This window comes from Prunus dulcis, chromosome 1, assembly GCF_902201215.1.
Source record: "Prunus dulcis chromosome 1, ALMONDv2, whole genome shotgun sequence".
NCBI lineage: Eukaryota > Viridiplantae > Streptophyta > Magnoliopsida > Rosales > Rosaceae > Prunus > Prunus dulcis.
Window position 1 is genome coordinate 3,084,133 of NC_047650.1, and position 24,486 is coordinate 3,108,618.

At 38.2% G+C, this 24,486-nt stretch overlaps 2 protein-coding genes across 2 annotated transcripts; one reads left to right on the forward strand and one right to left on the reverse strand.

Annotated features, from left to right (window-relative positions):
* Nucleotides 1-6,295: 6,295 nt before the first annotated feature.
* On the reverse strand, nucleotides 6,296-11,137 carry LOC117615587 (putative disease resistance protein At1g50180). Its single transcript, XM_034344689.1, has 2 exons — nucleotides 10,087-11,137; nucleotides 6,296-9,071 (listed from the first exon to the last, which is right to left on the reverse strand). The coding sequence occupies exons 1-2, from the start codon at nucleotides 11,135-11,137 to the stop codon at nucleotides 7,273-7,275; spliced, it is 2,850 nt and encodes a 949-aa protein (XP_034200580.1). The 3' UTR covers nucleotides 6,296-7,272.
* Nucleotides 11,138-15,374: 4,237 nt separating this feature from the next.
* Nucleotides 15,375-16,935, forward strand: LOC117616330 (cell number regulator 7-like). Its single transcript, XM_034345604.1, has 4 exons — nucleotides 15,375-16,061; nucleotides 16,237-16,308; nucleotides 16,543-16,752; nucleotides 16,880-16,935. Exons 1-4 carry the CDS (start codon nucleotides 15,980-15,982, stop codon nucleotides 16,933-16,935), a joined length of 420 nt encoding a protein of 139 aa, XP_034201495.1. The 5' UTR covers nucleotides 15,375-15,979.
* Nucleotides 16,936-24,486: the final 7,551 nt, after the last annotated feature.

Here is a 24,486-nt window from a genome sequence, read left to right on the forward strand (position 1 = left end):
GCTCACTATTTGTGCTTTTTTCCCCTGTATTTCTATCTCAAACCAATTATGTGCTTCTTTTATTGTATTCTCCCCCTGAAGGACATGATTGGGCACATCTGACAGAAAAAACATCTTGTCCTCCACAAACATAACATCCATGATAACATAAAAAGGGCGACTAGAGGCGTGGTAAAACCGGTAACCCTTTTGTTGAGGTGCAAAACCCACAAAGACACATCGGAGGGCACACAGATCCAACTTGGTCTTGTGAGATTTATTGACATAGACATATGCCACATAACCAAAAATGAGTGTGAGATTAAGATGGTAACAAACAGGAACATGAGCTGCCAATGCCTGAAGTGGTGTTTTAAAACCCAAAACACGTGAAGGCATATGATTAAGAAGTTAGATAACATACTGAATAGTTGTGGTCCAAAGGGTTTGGGGAACATGCCCCCAAGGAGAGCTCGGGCAGTCTCCCAAATTTTGGAATCTCTTGGCCCCAATATAAATAAGAATAGAAAAAATAATAATAAATAAATAAATATATATATATATAAAATTTTTAGGGTGAGAAAATACCGATATCATGCCTTCCAAATATTGCTATCTTCTCTAAGAGCAAGTCCAGCAGTGCCATTGGACTCGGGCTGGGGGGGGTTTGGGCGAAAAAATGAAGTCCAGCAGTGAAGATGCAGCCCGGGCGAGCGTGGGGTCCACCAAAACAGGCAGGCCCGAAGGCGATTTCGGCCCGAGCTCGGGCCCGAGGGCGTGGACAAAATTGCTGACGCCATGCTGGCGTCAGCCCTGGAGGATTTAAATTTTTTTTACACGCGCCAACGTTAAAAAAAATTTCGAATTCACCGCTACAGTAGCCGCCAACGGCTACTTGACACGTGGCAGCCTCTGGTTGCTCCGATTGGAATTTTTTCTTCAATCCAACGGCATCCAATTTTTCTGTAATAAAAAATTGAAAAAAAATCAAATTTTTTTTAAAAAAAATACACAAAAATTACAGAATTTTTTGTGTATAAATTCCAACCAATACTCTTCACTTTTAACACCAAATCCTCATATATTTTCTTCTCCTTCTACTATTGTTCACTTTCTCCTCAAAATTTATTCACTTTCTATTCAATATTTTTTCACTTTGAAGTTGTAATTTTTTTCTATCATATTATGGGTTCTTCTAATGAAAATGGAGGGGCATGGAGCATGATGGAAGATGTTAGCTTGTGTGAGGCTTGGGTCCAAGTTAGTCATTGTCCCATAACGGGCAATGAGATTAAATTTTCTCATATGTGGAAAAAAATTCATCAAGCATTTTGTGAAAGGGCAATTGGTTCTACACGTACATAAATGGCATTATCCAGTAGGTGGAAAGTTCTTAATAAAGAGTTGGGGAAATGGAGAAATGCCTTAGCAAAAGCGATTGACAACCATCGAAGCGGAGAAAACCTTAGCAGTGAGGTAAATTATTTGTCATTTTTCTTCTATTAATTTCTATGTCATATTAATTTTTATTTAAATGTTTCTTGCAATTTATATATTTTGTTAATATGTCTCTAGTTTTTTTTTTATACATGTTGCATTTTTTTAAAATTTATTTAATTTGCATTAGTTTTTTTTTACATGTTGCATTGCCAATATTTTATAAATTTTCTTGCATTTCCATTTAATTTTTTTTTTATAGATTATGCAAGCACAAATGTGGTTTGGTGCTACTGGGCAAGGGAAAAAAAAGTTTCAACCATACCCATTGTTGGGAGGTGGTGAAGACTTGTAAGAGATTCCAAATTATTCCAACCGTTCCGACGGTAGTCTTGAACGAGACTCCACTTCATGAGACGCCGGCATCGGATTCACCTATGGATTCCCCGATGAGTCAAGACTCACCCATTGAAAATGAGCCAAGGCCTATTGGGAGGAAGGCGGCGAAGGCGAAGAGAGGGAGTAATTCTAGCAAGAATGCATCTCAATTTTTGGAGGAACTTTCAAAGCACCAAGCCATGAGAATTGAAATGGACTTGAAACAACAAGAGCACGATATGGCTATTCAAGTAGAATATGCAAAAGAAAGGGAGAATGTACGCAAAGAAAGGGAGTATGTACGCGAACAAAACATTGAAAAAAAAGATCGGGAAACCATGGCCATGGATACAAGCCATATGTCCCCTGAAACAAAACAATTTTGGAAGCTAGAACGAAGGGATGTTATGAGACGAAGACTTTTTCGTGACGATGGACCTAGCAACACGGATTGGTTAAATGATGGAAACCATTAAAATAGTTTGTTTGCCTTTCATGTCTTAGTTTACTTGCCTTTGATTTCATTGTATTTTTTTTTTTTGTTTAATTCATGTACCTTTGATTTCATTGTATTTTTTGTTTTGTTTAATTCATGTATTTTATTTTATTATTAGTTGTATTGCTTTTCTTTTAGTCAATAAAGAAAATATTCAACAAAAATCCTTTTTATTCAAAACATTCCATACATAAAAAAAAAACCACAACCAAAGCATAAAAAAAAAAAACAAACCACAACCAAAGCATAAAAAATAAACAACCCACAACCAAAGCATAAAAAATAAACAACCCACAACTAAAAATAATAAAGTATAAAAAAAACAAACCATAACTAAAAATACAACATAAACATAATAAATTAAAAACAACTTCTTCACTTCACTTCATTCACCTTCATTTCCTTCATTGCCTTTCACCGCCCATAAATGCTCCATCAAGTCAACTTGACGGTGTTCATGAATATACGACGATTGCATCTCCGTGTAGCGATCAATCATACGGGGCATGAAACTACCGCCTCTAACCAACGGTTCATGCTGCATTGCTTCTCCATTTGGCCCCACTGGTTTTTCATAAATTCGTGTTAGGGCCGTGTCCATGGGATTTGGTTCATACACGTCATCAGCATCGTAATCATATTCATCTTCCACAATCATGTTATGGAGGATGATACAAGTCATCATTATACTCCTAAGCACCTCCTCGTCAAATAGACGTGCCGCGCCCTTGATAATAGCCCACCGAGCTTGAAGGATACCAAAGCACCTCTCAACATCTTTTCTGTACCCCTCTTGATAGCGAGCAAAAAATTTTTGCTTATGGGATCGGGGATGTGGAATTGTTTTCACAAATGTTGTCCACCTCGGGTATATGCCATCAGCTAGATAATACCTGGTCTGGTAGATGGTATTGTTAATTTCATATGTGATATTTGGGGCTTCACCTCTCAAAACATCATTGAACACCGGGATTGACCTAGGACATTCAAATCGTTTTGAGATCCGGCAACTCCGAAGAAGGCGTGCCAAACCCATGTATCAAAACCAGCAACTGCTTCCAAGATGATACTTTTCTGCCCTTTTCTATTTCCATAGTCCCCTTGCCAAGCAGTTGGACAATTTTTCCACTGCCAGTGCATGCAGTCAATGCTACCAATCATGCCAGAAAATCCTCGAGACTCAGCTTTTTGGAGAAGCCTTTGCATGTCCCTGGGCGTAGGTCTGCGGAGGTAGTCTCTGGTGTACAGAGTTTCCACTGCATCACAAAATCGCACCAAGCTCTCCAAAACAGTGGACTTCCCCATCCGAGCAATCTCATCCATCTGATCAGCAGATGACCCATACGCCAACATTCATATCACAGCTGTGAACTTCTGCTCTGGAAGAAGTCCCAAATTTCCAGCACAATTTCTCTTTTGAACAAAATATTCATCATAATTGCAAATATCATGCATGATTTTTTTGAACAAATGGGGTTGCATTCTATATCTCCCTCGAAAATGAACATCAGAATACAGAGATTGTGGGATAAAATAATCTTCCATAAGATTCTTACCCCGAGAATGTCTATGTCTGTCCACATTTGGGCGACGGCCTTCTCGTGAACCACGGCGACCCTGGTTTTCTTCCTCCAACAAAGCAACTGCTATGCCAAGTTGCTCATCTAGTTCTCTCTGCGCCCTTTTGCTTGCAGCTCGTCTACGCATTCTTTCTCTAGTTTCTCTCTCTTGCCTCTCCAAAACCTCTTCCATGTCTGCCATTGAGAATGGAGAATGAAATCTAAAATTTGAGAAATGGAAATGTAGAGAAGAATTGGTGTGGGAGGTATGAGCTGAACCTCTGATTTTATAGAAAAATGTACACAGATAGATATGACACGCGGCGCAATCTTAGAGGGTGAAAATCTTATCTGAAATTTGAAATTCAAATGAAATTTCAAATTTCAAATTTATCTGAAATTTGAATTTCGAAATGTATCTGAAATTTGACATTTTGAATTTATCTGAAATTTGAATTTTGAAATGTATCTGAAATTTGAAACCGAAAATCTTATCCGAAAATATTTTCCAAATTAATTGTTTAAGTAAACAAAGTTGTGAAAAAAACAAAAAAATGAATAGTATTTGCCATGGCAAGCCCCAACTGCTGGAAACACATTTTGCTGAAGGGGGCTAGGGCAGCCACTATTCACGTGAATAGTGGCTGCCCTAGGGCTAATCTTGCCATGACAAGGGGCAACTGGTGGAAATGCTCTAATAGTGCCAAACTCTCATTCTCATTTAGTGGCTGGAGTTTGTGGAGGAAACAATTTCTATTTGGGGGCAAAGCGACAGAGAGAGACGGAGCCAAGAGAGTTGAGAGAGAACACAATTTCTGAAAAAGTGATATGAGTGCAATTAGTTGACAATAAAGATGTATTTATAGGTGGTAGTTTTAAAATTTTAAAAGAGGGGTTGTATTTTCAGAAAAAATTATAAAATAAGTGGCATTTTGAGCTGTTTCCCTTTAATGAATTTCACAGTGTTAACCACACTCCACAATCTGTTTAGCACACCCTAAATACAAGTGATGATCAAATTACTCAGCACACCCAAGTCAAGGTGTCATCTACTCAACACACCGTGCCTCATGACAAGGACCACCACGTGTCCAACCGTTCCAGCTGTAAGTGGTTAAGGACCACCTTTGTCCTATAGGGTTTCCTCTAGTCTAGGGTATATAAACCATTGTATTGATTCTTTGTCAAGCAAGGCAGAAGGCAACCGTTTATACATTAAACATTTCATTCTCCACAACAGTCTCTCTTTCTCTCTTACATCTCTTACATTACTGAACCAGCATCTTTTCAAAGGTGTTGGGGGGTGTATAAATAGAAAATCTTAGGAACCACCAGCACTTTCCATCTTTTTCTTTGGTTTGTTCTGCCTTGCATTTGAAAAGAAAATTAATTGTTTGCATTTTTTTTGGGTCGAATTCTGATATCAGAAAAGGAAACAGAGTACAACAAAGCCAAAAACTCAAAAAGCAAGACATGGACGTTGATTATGCTGATCGTCGGTTGGTCTTTGTAAATGTGAAGAGGATGTTACTACATGTAAGATATAAATTCTCTCTCCTGGCAAAATTTCCTTTTTCTATTATAGTTACCTGACAAGTTAATTTTTCATTCAAAAATACTAAGCAACATTTTTTAGCACTTCTTTTATAAATTTATACATCTACTCAACCAACCCAATGGGTGAAATTGATCTTGTGGTTGCATCACATGCTTTCTCCCATGCATCACGTTCGGCCGAATCGCAGAAATTGTCGAAAAAAGGACGAAATTGTAAGTGTCACAAGACCAAAAAGATTTTCCAAATCTATAAACATGGCGAATTTATTATTTATCCCCTTAAAGTGATTGTATATATACTGCTCTCACATTTAGTTCTTTAGTAATAATCATGAGATCACTTTGTGTGAGAGAACGGTTGCGATCCATAGACTGTTGTATATGGAAAAGTTAATTTCTCCTTACACCGTCTGTGCCTGACTTTAATTATCAAAGATGATTAGGTCAATGGTATGTTACTAATTGGTGGTTGGATTTTGTAATTTTAGCTTGCCTTTCCCATAGCATAGTGTACGGGTTGTTGTGCACGCTGCAGTGCCAGTGGGTCTACTCATGCACGTATAGACACAGATTGCGCCAAAAATTTGTTCTGCCAGACGAGCCTTGTGGTGATTGTTGTGTTCATTTCTTCTGTGAACCGTGTGCCCTCTGCCAAGAACATGATGAGCTCAAATCTAGAGGCTTCAACCCCTCCAAAGGTTTTAAACTAATCCTGCACCACACATATATGTCGTCATCGTATAGTTATGACCTTAAATTTATCATTATCGGCATCATTTACATCAATTTTTATTTTGTATTTGTTTTTATGATGTAGGTTGGATTGGGCCACCTACGCTGCTCCACAGATGCCTCCTTCGATGATAAAAATGATCGCCAATATACTTGGCAGACAATTAATGTAGTGTTTGTCTTCGCCATCTCTTTTTGTTTTTGTTTGATGGAATTTGCTTTGTGATGTATGAATATATATTGATGTTGATAAAGTGCGTGTATAAGCGAGGATGTTCCAGATCCAACGTTTTGTAATGAATGTGCCGTCTTTGTTTATATACGTAATTTTGTGTTCGGATACATTTCTCACATCAACTGGTTTAAGGAGTAAAAAAAAGTATTATTAGAACATTGTAATTTGTAATCGCATAAAAGCAAGAATTGGCATTCCTGTCAAGTTTTACACCGTCAAAATATGAATGTTGATCATGATCACCATCTCCCGCAGCAGTCCGAATGGCACGGTGGCCGGCCTTATGACGTGCAGAAGATGCTACAACCTGTAAGAAGTATTATCCCTCTGCTCAGCAGCTGAGCTCCGTGATGACACAAAGTGTGGCCCTACTTTTTCAATGTCAAGTCACAGCTGCAGCTACCATAACACAAATTCAGCACTTCTGCCGTACTTGAACCTTAGATAACTTGTTAACATGATCAACTACAAAGAAAATCTTATAGCTTATGGAATTGTTGTTCACATGACGAGGGAAAGATTTGACATTTCAAAGATCTTAGGTGTATGTTAACAAGCCTTCAAGAAGGACATCCAATGATCAAAAGTGATACCTTCAATATTGTTTCAAAATCCCAAGCAGTTGGCTTTTAAATTAAGCCTCTCACTCATAACTCACGCACCTATGAGCTCTCAAACTGAAGAAAGAAAACAGAGCAAAACAGGGGAGGCAAATATTGTGCCCTCTGTGCTTGTGCTTCACCAGCATGGCCTTCAACTGCCAGTGCCGCACAAATCTTTTACTAGTGAACGACATTAAACATTTGATACCTAGAACCCATTTCACTAAGACATGTGAATCAAACGACACAAAAATAAGAAGGAAGAAAAAAAAAGAGAGAAATTAAGAAATTACCTTTTCATTGCATTGGTGGGTCGTAGGGTTCTCCAATTACAACGGAAGGTACATGTTGAATTTTACAGAAATCCTCTCCATCTTCCTGAATCCTACTATGGAGTTCTCTAGGCATCCCGAAAATGGTTAATTCTTTGAGATTAGTAAGATATGTCAGCCCATCTGGAAGCGTCGTCAATCCACTACAAAACCCCATTCGCAATCGCCAGAGACTAGGCATGGCTCCTTCCTCTACCCTCCACTCTGTTATTTCGTCCATACGAAAAACAGAAAGAAATTGAAGGGAAGGAAAGCCTCCTTTGGAGAAAACCAGTATCTTTGTATTCTCCTCAAAAACTTCACTTATAAGGAGCAGAGTTGTTAGGTTTGGCAGATTCTCTAGTATTCCCATTTGGTCGTCCTTGAGACTACAGCTACACAATTCTAACTTGGTGAGGTTTGGATAGCTGTGGAGCTCTTTTGGTAGTTCTGCTGTTGGCCCATCCAGCTTCAGTTTGTATATATGACGACAACTTGATACTATTTGATTACCCTGCTCCTCATAACTTGTATTCCTTACAGAATAATAACCGTTGTATACAAGTAGAGATTGGATACGATTAAGCGTGCTGCCTACAAATTTCAAAATTTCCTCCAGATTTTCCAAGGGAAGTGACAATCTTATCTGCAGTTTTAGGAGATTGGTTAATCCAGCAACATCATTCAAATCACAATACTCACTTGAAAGAAAATCTAAGGTCTGTAAATGGCCAAGAGTAGATAGCTTCAGGTTACCGCTTGCTGTGTAACGCCTTGGTAAATATAAATGCCTTAATTGCTTCATTTTCCATATCACATTTGGGATGAACAATTCGACATATCGAACACGGAAATCAAGAGTTTGCAAGCATATCAAATTACCTAGGGATGATGGAAACCTTTTTATTTTGCTATCCCTCACACTTAGAAACCTCAAGTGGACCATATTTCCAATTTCACTTGGCAACTCTACTTCTACTTCATCAACATCTTCAACCTTCAAAACTCTAAGCACTTTGAAATCCGTCAGTGGAGATAGTAATACTTTTTCACTTCTTGGCCTCCATTCTCCTAAGACAAAGTATAATAGAGATCTGACGTGGCCATTTGTTTCATCTCTTGACGAAACCAACCTATCAGCATTCTCATCCAAGTAGATTGCAAGTCTTCGAATTTTCCCCACTGGTGTTGCCTTGGCTACCATAGAAGAAGTAACAGGATTAGTTGCCTTATTTTCCTGCAAAGAATAGCCAATCTGGAGAAAGCTTTCCTCTTCTGCCTTTAACAAACACAAGTCTCTTATAAGGTCATGGATCTGACACGTTTTAATTGTCCCAGTTGAACCGCTTCTTCCCACTTGAACCACACACCTTTCCACCAACTCAGTTAAGCAATTGTGAGCTATATTCTCCATTGTTTCTCCTAGACTTTGTCTTTGTTGTCTCAATGAGATAAGACCTTCTGCCATCCATAACTTAGTTAATGTGCTCACCGAAATCTCACGGTCTTCAGGATAATGGCCTAAATATAAAAAGCATGGTTTTAAGTGGTATGGTAGGTCATCATAGCTCAATGCCAACACCCATAATGCACCTTCATATTCTTGTTCATGACCTCTGCCTCTCCTTATGTATGCATATACATTCTCGTTTACCATCTCCCATTGTTTAATAGTGTTTTTTGTGGAAAGAACTCCGGCAAGCACAATGATGGCAAGTGGCAATCCTGCACAATGTCGAAGCAACTTCCTACCTAATTCTCTCATCTTAGAGTAAATTCCCGAATCTGAAAATAAGCAAAGGAAAAACAGCAACTTGTAGTGTGAGCAACCGTACTATGACATAAAATGTAGAAAGTTTATCACTAGTGTTCTTTGTAATATTATAGGTTCGGATTCTATAAAAAGCATAATGCATAATGGACAAATGACAAAAATTAAATTTTGACAAACACGAAAAATATGTTTGGGATATTTTTTCAAGGGAACATACAAATTACCATATAACGATTTGATTCGGTTCGGTTTTGATAAAAATCATGGATGAAATCAAACTAAATTGAATCAATTTAAGATGGTTTGGTTCGGCCGGTTTGGGCATAAGCCCAATTCTTTTTCCTTTTTGCATTTTTTCAACATTGTTAGCCCAATTACAAAAATAAAAAAAAATCATAATTGACTAGCCTAATTTTGCTTTCCATTTTCTAGCCTATCAAACCATCCTGAAACTCCCTTAAAAAAATATATATATATATAAAACCATCCTAAAACTCAACATATAATTAAACTTCAAAGTTCAATAACTAAAATAGTAAAATATTCAAATATAAATAAATTCAAAGTTCCGCATCAAACTTCAAACTCCCATATCTGTTATTATCCAATGAGATGACTACACGTGCATAATAAAATATAAATAAATAAATATACAAGTAGATGGTTTGGTTTGGTATAGGCCGGATTGCAAAAGCTACAGACCAAACCAAACTATTTACAGTCTGATTAGATTTTAAAACCATTTGACTTTTTCTTATCCAAAATCAAACCAAATCGATAATTACGATTTGAATCGGCCGATTTAGTTGGTTCAACCAAATTGATGCCCACCCCCATTTCTAAGTGCTCGACAATATTTGAAAACTGTAAACTGCCAACAATTCTTAGGAAAAAAAAAATATATAAAAACCTTTCTATCATCAGATATAGGGCCTTCCAATTTTTGGAATCTTTTGGCCCCTATATAAATAAGAATAGAAAAAAAAATAATATATATATATATATATATTAAGGGTGAGAAAATACCGATATCAGGCCTTCCAAATATTGCTATCTTCTCTAATAGTGCCAAACTCTCATTCTCATTTAGTGGCTGGAGTTTGTGGAGGAAACAATTTCTATTTGGGGGCAAAGCGACTGCTTCATAGCGTGTTGTAAGTAATATTGTGCTCTCTGTTTGCTCATTTGGAAATGCAACATTCAAAAAATTCCATGTCTCGATACTCCAAATGTCATCAAGTATCACCAAACATCTCATTTCTTGCATGACACAAAAAAGCTTCTTTGCTATTTCATCATATGTCATTTCCTTAATATCTTGTCTTTGTTCCTTGGTAGCAGAAACGAGTTTAATGAAAATTCCTTCCCAAACATTTCTTATTTCACACCGTTGAGATACACACACCCAAGCAAAACTATCAAAATGCTGCCTAACATTTTTGTGATGATAAACCTGTCTTGCAAGGGTGGTCTTCCCTAAACCACCCATCCCCCAAACAGATACCACTCGATGACGATTTTCATCTTTTACTAAATGCATAACCAATTCTTCAACGTTGTACTCTAATCCAACAACATCACGTTCAATAACATGAGAATAAGTTCGCCTCAGTAGTCGTTGCCTCTCATGCAATTGCGAGAAAGATTCACCTCCAATCTCTGTTGGTACCCTTGCAATATTATAACTTTGCAAACTTAACCTCAAATTCGAAATTTTGGCAGTAATGTTCTCAATTTCTAACCCAATCTTTCGAACATCAACCCCTTCCCTGAAGATGCAGGCAAATCTTCTGAGAATATTCTTGATGCCCCTTTTCTTCTTGGAAGCCACTTTCAAGCCATAAGTTTCAATAACATCTTCCAAATCATAAGCAGCATCTCTAGTTTTGGCAACCCAAACTTGTACTGTTGCATCTTGTCCTTGTCTTGCATCTGCATCTTTGAGGAAGCCCTGCATCAATTGTAGCTCAGTTTGTGCAACCTCAACTTGATGGCTCACTCCAGACAAGAACTTGGCTTCCTGAGTGGCGAAGTCTCCGACCCTTTCGAGCACAAACGAAACAACTGCCTCAGCCATGCTGTGCTCTCCTTCTTAACCTCTAGATTCAATTTTCAGATTGATCATCAGTGAAGTCTTCTCTGTACTCTTTCGTCTATGTATGAATTCCAGCCAATCAATTCAATTTCAAGTTTCAACCCAACGATAACTTAGCTTTGTCGTTTCCTAACACCTCAAGTCTTGTACGTTTAACGACTAAGTCAGTCGTCTCCAATAATTTCCCCCAAGAATGCAACTTATCATCCAACAATTAATGCGAGCTTAACTTCTTCGTTAATTATTGGACCCAAAAAAAAAAATCTTCTCTGTTAAATAATTCTTTCATCCTAACACAGCTGTGACATGGCCTGTCGCTTATTCTATGTAGATTGAATACTTAGATTTAACCTATCGCTTATTCTTATTATAAAAAAGAAAAAGAAAAAAAAGAAGAAGGTGTAAACGGGTACAAAATAGTAATAAGAACCCAGATATAAAACTAGTCTATGTTTAGAATATAAAAAATGTCTTTTTCCATCTTCAACAATATTCAAACGGAAATTTTTTAGTCTATATATTTATTGGTGTTCCCTCTTTCCCACCTGCCTGCTATTTATTGCTTCTAGTGTCCAAAAATTTCTTTGTTTGCATAGTTGAATATTCAATTGTAGTAGCCCAACAACTATTCAGATACGTTGGGAGGAAAGAAACCCCAGGGAGGGAGGAAGGGGAGGGTCACAATCATTGTGGAAATCCTGCATTCGCATAGTCAACATCTTATTACCGTCATGGGTGAAACTACTCCCAGGGCTATCCGGGCTGTAGCCCAAGGAGATTTTGGGGAAAAAAAAAACCAAACATATACATACAAGGAGCCTCTAGTTGAGAGATCCCTCAAATAAGCTTATTTAAGAGATACCCTTGTAAGGCCACTTCAAATTGTATTTTCCTAATCCAAACCATCTATTTTATAAATACTCATTCAAATATCATCTCTACAAAAAAATCACTTGAATCCAATTTCATTTGACCACTCAATTGAATTATTGAAATTTTAGTACTTTCTTGAAGCAACATGTTTATTGATTTTGTAGGATACAATTGGATATTGAAACGGTTTCTGATTTGTCTAATTTTTTCCAAGGATGATCTATGAAAGTAGACTTAAAAAATAGATTATTTGGATCGTTGAAAAAAAATTCGTAAGGGACCTTAAAATGTGTCCCTCAAATAAAATTATTTGAAAGATCCCTCAATAGAAGGGGACTGATATATATAAGGGGATGCATGCTTCATCCGTCTTCTTCCCTTTGTTTCTTTTCTCTCTATGTAGGACAATTCTTCTTCCAATTATGTTTTGACCTACACTCAAAGCAACCGTCTTTCGCCTTGGATTTTGATCTTTCTCGATCGACCTCTCTCTCCAAACTTTGCTATAATACATTCACCCTTGTGAGACACCTCCAGGATGTTGAACCATTATGTCATGCGTCAGGATGTCTTGCATGACCTCTTCATACTTCAAGGTTCCCTTCCTGAACATAAGTGTCATTCATCTTTTGCAAGTCAACAATACAACTATTAAAAGTGCTCACATGCTCCATCATGCTTGCGCCCTCCTCCATCTTTAGAGAGTGAAGCTCCTCCTTCATGAAGAGCTTGTTGGACAACAATTTTGCTGCAAACATTTCTTCGAGTTTCTTCCATGTCTGCTTCGCGGTGTATTCCATTGATTTACACAACACCTCATCAGTTAGATGTTATTCAATGAATCCTCAAGCAAGCTCGTCTAGGTCCTCCCAATTCACATCTGTTATGGTTGCCGACTTTTTTTCCTTGCCTACCAAGACCTTGCTGCTTAAGGACATGCTTTATCCTTCTTTGCCAAAGTGTGAAGTTCTCCTTGTCAGTGAACGACTTCAACTCCACCTTCGTACTCGACCCATATGGTGATTTCTTCTAGGACCTAAACCCTCCCTCCTTATCTATTACCATCGCCAACACACCGCCGCTCTTAAATGTATAAGAGCACTTGGGCATAAACTATACATGTCGCAACCACGACTCTGATACTATTTGTTGTGCTAAAACACTCTAAGATCTTGTCGTTGATGGACTACGCAACTATCACACGTTATCAAAACCTAGGCCTAAAGTGCCTATTTATATATCATAGGGCTTTAGTATACAAGGAATATGAAACTTAAAGGACCCCAAAACTAGGAAGAAATCTATCCTAATTCTCAAGGGATCCAAGCTGGATTCGCGCCTCCTGCTCAAGGGCTTGGGTCAGAGTGTGAATTCATTCTCTGCCGCTCGAGCACCAGTGCCTGACTGAAAAACCACCATTCTGCTGCTCGAGCTCCTGCAGATTCCACTCAAGCACCACCCAGTCAACTCTTCTACAGCTCTTTAACCGATTGTTTCCTCTTTTCCTTTTGCACCTTTAAGGTGAGCCAACATCAACAACTCAAATATTTTATTTCGTTGTATTTCCATATGAAATTCCTTTCCCGTTTAGCCTTAAGATTTTAGCAGCCATGTATTAAACTTAAAATGGGGCCTTCACAATACTCTTTCAATAAAATATGCGTAGTCTAGTCCATATGAAATTCCTTTCCCGTCTGGCCTTGAGATTTTAGCGGCCATGTATGAAATTTAGGGTTCATGATCAAGCCATGGAGACAGGTGAGTGTACAACAAGGAATCTTGACCTTCCGTAAATAGGGAGAAAGCTCTGACGATATGATTTGTGTGTATTCAGCTGAAGCAATAGTATGATTGAGAATGGTGATTCTAATCATAGTTCTACGAGTCATATAAGATTGAAGTTCTCATTAAGGCTTGACTTTTTTTCCTGTGCCCTAATAATGTGACCAAAAGCATTGAGTTAAGAAGGACCGTATTACATTGTAATTTCAACTGAATAGGTTATTCATCTTATTTTATATTGGCTTAGATAACCGTAACATGTTGCTAGAAGTCTGTCACAGTTTGGGTAAGCCCTTAATTAGGACATGCCATAACTAGGTCCTCATAATAGGAAGAAATAAAAAGTGGTTTTAATTCACAATCGATTACGGAAGAGTCTGAATTGCCTATTGCCTCGCCGATTAGAACCTAATATATCACACACCCATAAATGTGAGATATGAAAAATTAATTAGGAGATGATGAGAAAGGATTAATTACTTAATAGAGATTAATTAATTAATCAAGGCTCAAGAATTGTATTGGGCCTAAAATTAGTTTTAGAGGTTCAAGACCCATTGGGCTTGGACTCATTATGCTTATAAGATGAGTTGTATATGATAACTTAAAAGAAGAAACCAAGAGGCCCAATAAGCAAGGAAATTCGACCACCATGGATGAAAATGAGTTTGACCCATTTGGATGACTCACATGGGGATAGGTCATGGGCCACCCAATTTAGAATGTCTAGCCTATAAATACATATGGGTTGAGTCATCCTAGGGTTTTGGATGCTTACCGTGTTGCCTTGATTAAAGAGAGAAGTTAACCATGCTGCCTTGATTTTTCTAAATTATGAGTAATTATATGTGATTTGATTTTGTATCTTCTTCCATATATATAGGTCTTAACCCTATATTTATTTAAGACCTATAAGTTCTCATGAGTGAATATCCCTCTTGTGAAACAAAGTCAAAATTTTTTTTTTTTCGTTGTTGTGAAAATATGAATGTTGAAGCTACCACCCCCAGCAGACCAATTGGCCGGCCGGTGTTTTTGGCTGTAGATAATCGTACATGTAAGATATGGGAGCAGATTTGCTGTCCCCATTTTTCATGTCCCTTTATGTCTCCTTTCTAATTTTTTGACAAATGCCCACCTACTACCCATGTGGATCGAGGTTTTGCTTTTGTACACCTCGACCAAACAAACACGACCATATATATTTATTAGTTTTTATTTGACAATTATTACCATGAAATTTGAACTCATAGAAGCAGGGACGGAGCTAGAATTGTAAAGTTAAAGGGGCCAAAGTAGAAAATATAAGTATATAAAATACCTAAGTCTTCAATAATTACATGTTTATAGCAAAATATTTTTATTTTAGTCATGTCTAATTTGTTTTAGAAGGAACTTTAACTTAAATTATAAGTAGTTTATTATAAATTCTATATGTTATATATAATATAATAGAAAAGAGATAAAAAATTTGGGGAGCCCGGGCCATTCCGGGTCTAGAAGTGGCTCCACCACTGCATAGAAGAAAAAGTAAAAATGTCTATGGCACAACCCAATCCTAGGAACCAAATGGCAAAGCCATGAAAAGAATTAGTTGTAAATTATATGCGTCGAAGTATATAGATGTGTGTCAATTCAAACTCTACCTCAATATGCGTGATTAATAATGTAATCCAACATCTTATTTAAATTCGTATATGGATAGCATCAAACTTATCCGTGTTGACCTATTCTTATTATAACTCAATTGCTCTAACACTTAATTTTTAGTCCAATTAACATATTCCCATTGTTGCTGTTGATGATTTGTTTTATCGTTAAGGAATTTGTTCCTTTTCATTTTTGTTATCTATATGGACCTTGCCAGTGTCTTTTGTTAGAGGATATCCTGGCTGTCAGTAATGGGTCAACTTAACATTAATTTTCTCGAAGATAAAACAAAACATGGCCTGCTCTACCATGAGAAGAAGCATATATAATTAATCAATGTCACAGGCGAACTGCCAAAGACGTTGTCTCTTCAAATGTCGTTGGATGTAGGGGTGAGGGCTTGTGGTGTATAAATAGAAAATCTTGGGAACCTAGTAACCACTAACACTTACCATTTTTTCTTGGATTTGTTCTGCATTGCATTTGAAAAGAAAATTAATTAGTTTGCATTGCGAAAGCATGAACGTTGAATATGGCCATCGCCCTCAGCAGTCTAAATGGTCGGGTCGTCTTTGTAACTGTGGAGAAGATGTTACTACATGTAAGATATAAATTCTCTCTCCGGGCAAAATTCAATTTGTCCATTATAGTTACCTGACAAGTTAGTTTTTCATTCCAAAATACCAACAGTAACATTTTTAGCACTTCTTTTATAAATTTGTACATATATACATCTACTCAACCAAGCAATTGGTGAAATTGATCTTGTGGTGTAGGTTGCATGTCATGCTTTCTCCCATGCATCACCTTCGGCCAAATCGCGGAAACTGTCGACGAAGGACGAAGTTGTAAGTATCAAGACCAAAAAGATTTCCCAAATCTATAAACATGGCGAATTTATTTTTTCCCTTAAAACTATTTTACATATGATCACTTAATGTGAGAGAATGATCCATGTACACAAGTGTTATTGTATATGAAATAGTTAATTTCTCCATGCGCCCACTGCACCTGACTTTAATTATTTAGATGATTAGGTCAATGTTGCGTTACTAATTGGCGGTTGGATTTTGTAATTTTAGCTTGCGTTACCCATAGCATAGTGTACGGGTTGTTGTTCACGATTCAGTGCCATTGGGTCTACTCATGCTTGTACAGAGAGAAATTGCGCCAAAAATTTGGTCTGCCAGAAGAGCCTTGTTGTGATTGTTGTGTTCATTTCTGCTGTGACCCGTGTGCCCTCTGCCAAGAACATGCTGAGCTCAAATCTAGAGGCTTTGACCCCTCCAAAGGTTCTAATAAACTAATCCTACACCACACACATATCTCGTCATCGTATAATTATGACTGAAATTTATCATTGTCAACATCATTTGGTGCTACATCAAATTTTATTTTGTATTTGTATTAATAATTTAGGTTGGATTGGGCCACCAACTGCTGCTCCACAGATGCCTCCTTCCATGTTCAAATGATCGCCAATACACTTGCCGGACAATGTCTTGTTTGTCTTCACCATCTCTTTTAAATATATATATATATATATATATATTTATGGAATTTGCTTGTGTTCCTTGAATAGATGTTGGCAAAGTGTGTACAAGCAAGGATGTTCCAGATTCAACGTATATGAGGAACAATATTGTACTGTATGTGCTGTTTTCCCAGCTTATTTTGACATCTCTTTCTGCTGTCAAGTTTGCAACACTTTGCAGAAGGTTGTAGATGTCACATGATACTAAAACTTGTAAGAACTATCCATTATATATGCAGCCAAAGAGATGTCAAAACGTGAACATTTTTTATGCTGAACATTTTGATGCTCTTTTTCTCGAACTATCAATCCCAAATTTGCGTATTTTGAAGCTCACAAAGCAGAGGCATCAGCTCAGGAGCTCAGGTCCATGATGACAACTACATATCTAACAGCATTATCATGCTGCTGCTCTAGAATGTAATAATCCCTCCAAAATAGAATTTGCTTCAGTTTAATTTTTCGCTTTCAAAACTGATGCTTCCATTAACACAAAGAAACAAGTCTACATCACAGGATAAACAACACTACCAATCAAACAATCACAGCAAAATCCATTCCAAAGTATTTCAATTCCCACAAACCATTAAATTTTCAATTCCCAAATCCTGGGAGTAGTAACAATCTGACAAGCTCAGCTGATTCCAGCTCAAATGTCTTAAAGAGTCAAACCTGAGCAAAAGACTTCATCAACCAGTTAGCTAGCCTTCACAGCGTCGCACAAGTGTGGCACTACTTTTTCAATGTCGAGTCCCAACTGCAGCTACAAACATGACACTTAAACATTTGACACCCAGAACCCATTTCACTTAGAAATGCGGAAGCAAAGAAGACAAATATAAGAAAGAAGAAGAAAAGAAGAAAAGAAAAAAAGAAATTAAGAAACTTACCCTTTCATTGCATCAGTGGGCGGTACGGTTCTCCAATTACAAGGGAAGGCACACGTTGAATTTTACAGAAATCCTCCCCTCATTTCTGAATTTATAGAGTTCGCTGGGCATGCTGAAAATGGTTAATTCCCTGAGATTAGTAAGATATGTCAGCCCATCTGGAAGTGTCGTCATTCCACTGCTCATATCACATGAGTTCAAACAATTTTGGTTTGACATGTATGAGGTGAACTGTGGCAGCAAAGTTATGATAGGGGACGGCTCGGTCTATAGCGTCGAAGGAACGGGTACAATTAAGGTGAAGATGCATGACAACGTGGTTAGGACATTAGGTATGGTTAGGTACATACTAAATTTGAAGAAGAATCTCATCTTCCTTAGCACTTTTGATAAGAATTACTATTCCTACAAGGCCACGAGAGGGAAACTCATAATCTCAGAGGGTTGACTTGTGATAATGAATGGAAAGATTCAACCTAACTGCCTGTATCGAATATGTAATACAACAATGATTGGTGGAGCAGCTATATCTACAAAGAATGACTTAGATGATGATACTCAGCTTTGGCATTTGAGGCTAGGGCATATGAGTGAGCGAGCAATGCAAGAGTTGCACAAACAGAAGCTTCTAAAGGGAGTACACAGTTGTAAACTTGATACTGCAAATATTGTACCATGGGGAAGCAGTCAAAGGTGACATTTAAGCTATAATACAAGGAGAATAGAAGATGGGAGTGCTTGATTATATTCACTCGGATGTGTGGGGGATAGCAACGGTCAAATCATTGGGTGGAGCTCTCTACTACGTCACATTTTTGGATGATTTTTCTGGGAAGGTTTGGGTCTATTTCATGAAGGAGAGATCTGAGGTCTTCACCGAACTCAAGGAGTGGAAGGCGGAAGTACAAAACCTTACGAGAAGGAAGATCAAGATCCTAAGAATGAAGATAAGGAGGAGAATATAAAGATATCAAATTTCTGAAGTTTTGCAAGAGCGAGGGTGTTAAAGAGGCATTTTACCATGAAGAAGACGTCTCAACAAAATGGAGTCGCAGAGTGGATGAATAGAACTCTCATGGAGCCTGAGGTGCATGAGGATTCATGATAACTTGCCCGAGGCATTTTGGGCTGAGGCGGTTATCCACGCTTCCTATTTGGTTAACCGGTCGCTATCGAAGTATATCGATTTCCAGTGTGCGAAAGAGGTATGGTATAATAAATCTATTGAGTATACTAATCTTAAAGTTTTTGGATGCAGTGCCTATGCTCTCATACCTGGTGATGAGAGAACCAAGTTGAAACTAAAGTCTCTTGAGTGCATATTCCTCGGGTTTGAGAGCGGTGTGAAAGGTTTCAAGTTATGGGATCTAGTGAACTGGAAGAAAATACTCAATATTGATGTTGTGTTTGATGAAAAGACCATGTCTATGATAAAAGTCAAGAAACCGGAGGCGAATGAGGATGTTGTTTGGAACAAAGTCAACCGTTACAATTTCACCAAGTATGGGGGTGTTCGGGGATACTCTAAGTATGCAGCCAATTGAAAACATTCATGAGGTGGTGGAGTCTAATACTGAGGTGAAAGAATTTGGGAAACAACAACAAACTCAAGATAAAGAAGAAGAAGAGGCTCAAGATCAGGTGGAGCCACACCATCTATAGCTAGGTCCAGGCCTAGTAGAATCATAAAACCTCCTCAATAGTTTGGATGGGAAATGGATGCAGTTCACTATGCTCTAAACATGAGTGAAGGGGATCCAACCACGTTCCAAGAAGTAGTTTAGAGTTTAGAGTGGGAAAGTTGGATAAGTGCTATGATGGATGAGATGGAATCTCTACACCGGAACTCTGTTTTGGGAGTTGATTCCTAAACCCAAAGATGGGAAGGTGATCGGCTGCAAGTGGGTGTTTAGGAAGAAGTAAGGAATACATGAGAAAGAGCCAACTAGATTCAAAGTTCATCTAGTGGTCAATGAGTACTTACAAAAGGAATAAGTTGATTATGATGAGATCTTCTCCTCGGTAGTGAAGCATACTTCTATATGGTTATTGCTCTCCATAATGACATAATAGGACATAGAGGTTGAGCAAATGGATGTGAAGATGGCGTTCCTCCGTGGATATTTAGAGGAAGACATCTACATGAGTCAATCTCAAGGGTTCATTGAAGCAAGTAAAGGAAATCTAGTGTGTAGGTTGAACTCTTTGTACAGACTCCAACAATCTCCAAGACAGTGGTACAAGCACTTTGACACCTATATGTTGCAGATTTGGTATAGAAGATGCGATTGTTGTGTGTACTCTTATGTGTTCAAGGATGGGAAGATCATCCTGTTGTTACTCTATGTGGATGATATGCTAATTGCGTGTCAAGATATGTCAAAGGTCCGACAGTTGAAGAGTTTACTTGGGAAAGAGCTTGACATGAAGGATCTTGGTCCAGCAGCAAAAGATCCTAGGAATGGAGATAAGGAGAGACCGAAATTTGGTCAAGTTGTGGCTGTAATAAGGCAAGTACAAATCTAAGGTACTTGAAAGATTCAACATGTTGGATTGCAAGCCCTTGTCTACTCCTTTGGCCAATCACTTTAGACTAAGTGCCCAATAAAATCCTTCTAATGACAAGGAGAAGGATGAGATGAGTAAGGTACATTATGCAAGTGCGGTAGGGTGTCTCATGTACGCAATAGGTTGCATACAACCCAACTTAGCTCAAGTTGTGAGTGTGGTCTCAAGATACATGAAAAATCTAGGCAAACAAAATTGGAATGCAGTGAAGTGGATTTTCTTGTATTTGAAGGACACTAAGAAGTTTAGGATGTTGTTTGAAAGACAACAAATAAAGGCATGTGTGTCGGGTTATGTGGATTCAGATTATATGAGGGACTTAGACAAGAGGAGATCTACTATGAGGTTTGTTTTTACTTGTGTTGGAGGACCGATTAGTTAGAGAGCGGTACTCAATTAGTTTGTACCTTGTCTACTACCGAAGCAGAGTATATGTAGCTAACGGAAGCTTCTAAGGAAGCAATATGCTTGCGAAGATTGGCGAAAGAGTTCGGGATAGCTCAAGACTTGGTGGTGATTCAAAGTAATAGTCAAAGTGTTATATGCTTAGTCAAGAACCAAGTGTTTCACTGAAGGTCTAAGCATATTGATGTACAGTCACTGGATAAGGGATTAGGTGAATGATGGGTAGATTGCAATAGAGAATGTTCAAACATGTGAGAACGCTTCAGATTGCTTAACCAATAAGCCAATTACAACTAAGAAGTTCAGGCATTGTTTGAGCTTGCTCAATCTTGTTGCATGCTAAAGATTGAGGTAGAGCTCTTGGGAGCTACTAGAACGATTTCCAAGAGGTTTGAAGAGGTTTTAGGGGTCAATGATTTTCACGAGGTGTTTAAGGCTCGCCAAGGTGGAGATTGTTGGAGTTGGCTAGCTTAAGGGTGCAGAAATAGGAAGGCTGGAGCAGAAAAAACTCGTCGTTAGTTCCGAAAATGACTCTTTCGTCAGTTCCGGAAATGACCGGTTGCCCAAACCCGAGAGTAATGAATTAGTCTCTATGCAAAGCGACCGGTCACTTTGCTAAAAAACGACTGGTTACCACATCCTCGTGGTCTTAGCGTGTTTTGGAGTTTTACCTGGGTTTTGTGTATTTTGCTAGCCTATTTGGGTTAAACTATAAACAGGCACTTTAGCACTAGGTTTTCATAATGTGAGAAAGCTAAGGCATCAAATTGGTAACCAAAGGGTTTTTGTTTCTTTTCATATTAGTGAATTTCTCAGGGATCACTAAGGTTTTAGAGTGTTTTCGCACAACAGGCCCATCCAACTTCAGTTTATATATACGACGACAACTTGATACTATTTGATTAGCCTGCTCCTCATAACTTATGCTCTTTACAAACACCTATCCACCAAACACCTATCCACCAACTCAATTAAGCACTTATCTGCTATATCCTCCTCATTCATTGATTAGAGGATCGCTTTAGTAGGTTTAAGGCAATAAATCTTACATTTTATATCATTATCATCAACATCATTCAGTCCTAATTACAGTTGACGCTTATATTTTGTTTTTGTATGTAAAATTTAGGTTGGATTGGCCACCAACTTCTGCTCCACAGGTGCCTCCATCCATGCACAACTGATCTTGATAATACTTTGGCATACAAAGACCTGTTAACAATTTTTTTGTTTGTTTAATTACTCAGTTTTCGGAATAAATGGTTAATTTGTATTCTTCATGTTTGAAATTAACAATGTTGACAAGTGTGTGCTTAAGAGAGTGTTTTCCTGTCACAACAAATTAAGATCCTTCCCATTGCCCCTTTTTCCATAATTTCTTTATTAATTCCAAAAATTCCAACCATCACCGATAACATATGAACATGTTAATATTAATAAAACAATATAATGATAATTAACAACATGTAAACACCCAATATCAAGAACGTTAATCAATTTATAATATCAAGTATAATATAGTTCTCACGAAATTTAATTAAATCAATTTTTATAAAAGCTCCCCCAGAAACCCCCAACCTCGATTCCAAAGCATAACTCCAAATTAGTAAAACACAAGCAAAGCTCTCTAACTCCTCCAATATCATATTTCCTTGCATCTGTCTTTCACTTTGTCTTTCCCACATTTCTTTTCTTCTCTCTCTTTCTCTCTCTTAGAGCCCTTCCACCGGTTGCCCCCAGCCAGGGTAGGACAGGGCCCAAGCCCAAGCGAGAGCTTCCAGCGTGCCAAACTTGCCCAGGCAAGTTGCAGGTCCCACAAAACCAGGCCAGCCCGCAGGCAAAACTAGCTCGAGCTAGAGGCCAAAGGTAACACCAGCCTGACGTCAGCGCTTGGATTTATAAAAAATTTACCGTTGGCGTGTGCCAACGTTATTTTTTTATTTTTATTTTTTGAATTTATGTGCATTGAAGCCAGGTTGGCGTCAGTCCTGATGTCAGCCAACGATAACACGCCATGTGGCACGTTATGGTCACTCCAATCGTCTTAAAGAACTATTAAAGAATATGAACGTAAGGCTACCAACTATAAGCAGGAGATGACAATTGACAACACACTAGGTGATAGTGCTTCTAGGTTGACTATAGTAAGAGCAACTCCACCCATTTGCCCTTAGCCATGGCAAGGGGGGAGCTAGGGCAACTACTATTCACGTGAATAGTAGTTGCCCTTGCAAATAGTATTTTGTGTTTCCACCCATTGCCATGGCTAAGGGCAATTACTTTTCATTTTTTTGTTTTTTCCCCCCTATTTTTTAATGAAAATAATTAATTTGTATAATATTTTTAGATAAGATTTCCGAGTTCCTACGTGTCAAGACTATTCATAATCGGATAAAATTTCCGGATAAGATTTTTGGATTCAAATTTCGGATGAATTTCAAAATTCAAATTTCAGATAAATTTTTGGGTTCAAATTTCGAATGAATTTCAAAATTCAAAATTCAGATAAATTTGGGTTCAAATTTCAGATAAATTTGGGTTCAAATTTCGGATGAATTTCAAAATTCAAATTTCATACAAATTAGGGTTCAAATTTCGGATGAATTTCAAATTTCAGATAAGATTTTCATCCAATAAAATCAAGCCACGGGGCATGTCTATCTTGCCAAAATTTTCTATAAAACCAGAGGCTCAGCTCATACCTCTCACACCACATCTTTCTATATTTTCATTTCTCAGAGTTTAGAATTCATACTTCATTCATTCTCAATGGAAGAATTTAGGAGATGCTTGGAGAGGCAAGAGCGAGAAACAAATGAGAGAAACCGTAGAGCAGATGAAATCAATGAGTTGCAGAGACAAGTCGATGAACAAGTTCTCATAGCAGTGGCTTTGCAAGATGAAGAGAACCAAGGTCGCCGCCGTGGTTCACAAGTCGGCCGCCGCCGGAATGTGGAAAGACATAGGCATTCTCGGGGTAAGAATCTTTTGGAAGATTATTTTATCCCAACTTCTTTGTACTATGATGTTGATTTTCGAAGGCGATTTAGAATGCAACCTCATTTGTTCAATAAAGTCATGCATGATATTTGCAATTATGATGCATACTTTGTTCAAAAGTGTGATGCTACTGGGGTTTTGGGGCTTCTTCCGGAGCAAAAGCTTACAGCTGTTATACGAATGTTGGCGTATGGAGCATCTGCTGATCAGGTGGATGAGATTGCCCGGATGGGGAAGTCCACTACGTTGGAGGCTTTGGTAAGATTTTGTCAAGCTGTTGAAACTCTGTACACTAGGGACTACCTGCGTAGACCTACTCCCAGGGACCTCCAACGGCTTCTACAAAAAGCCGAAGCTCGAGGATTTCCAGGAATGATTGGTAGCATCGACTGCATGCACTGGCAATGGAAGAATTGCCCAACTGCCTGGCAAGGTGATTACGGAAATAGAAAAGGCCAAAAAAGTATCATCCTTGAAGCCGTTGCTGGCTTCGACACATGGGTTTGGCATGCCTTCTTTGGAGTTGCAGGATCCCAAAATGACCTCAACGTGCTGGGTCAATCCCCGGTCTTCAACGATGTATTGAGAGGCCAGGGCCCCAATATCACCTATCAAGTCAACAATACAGT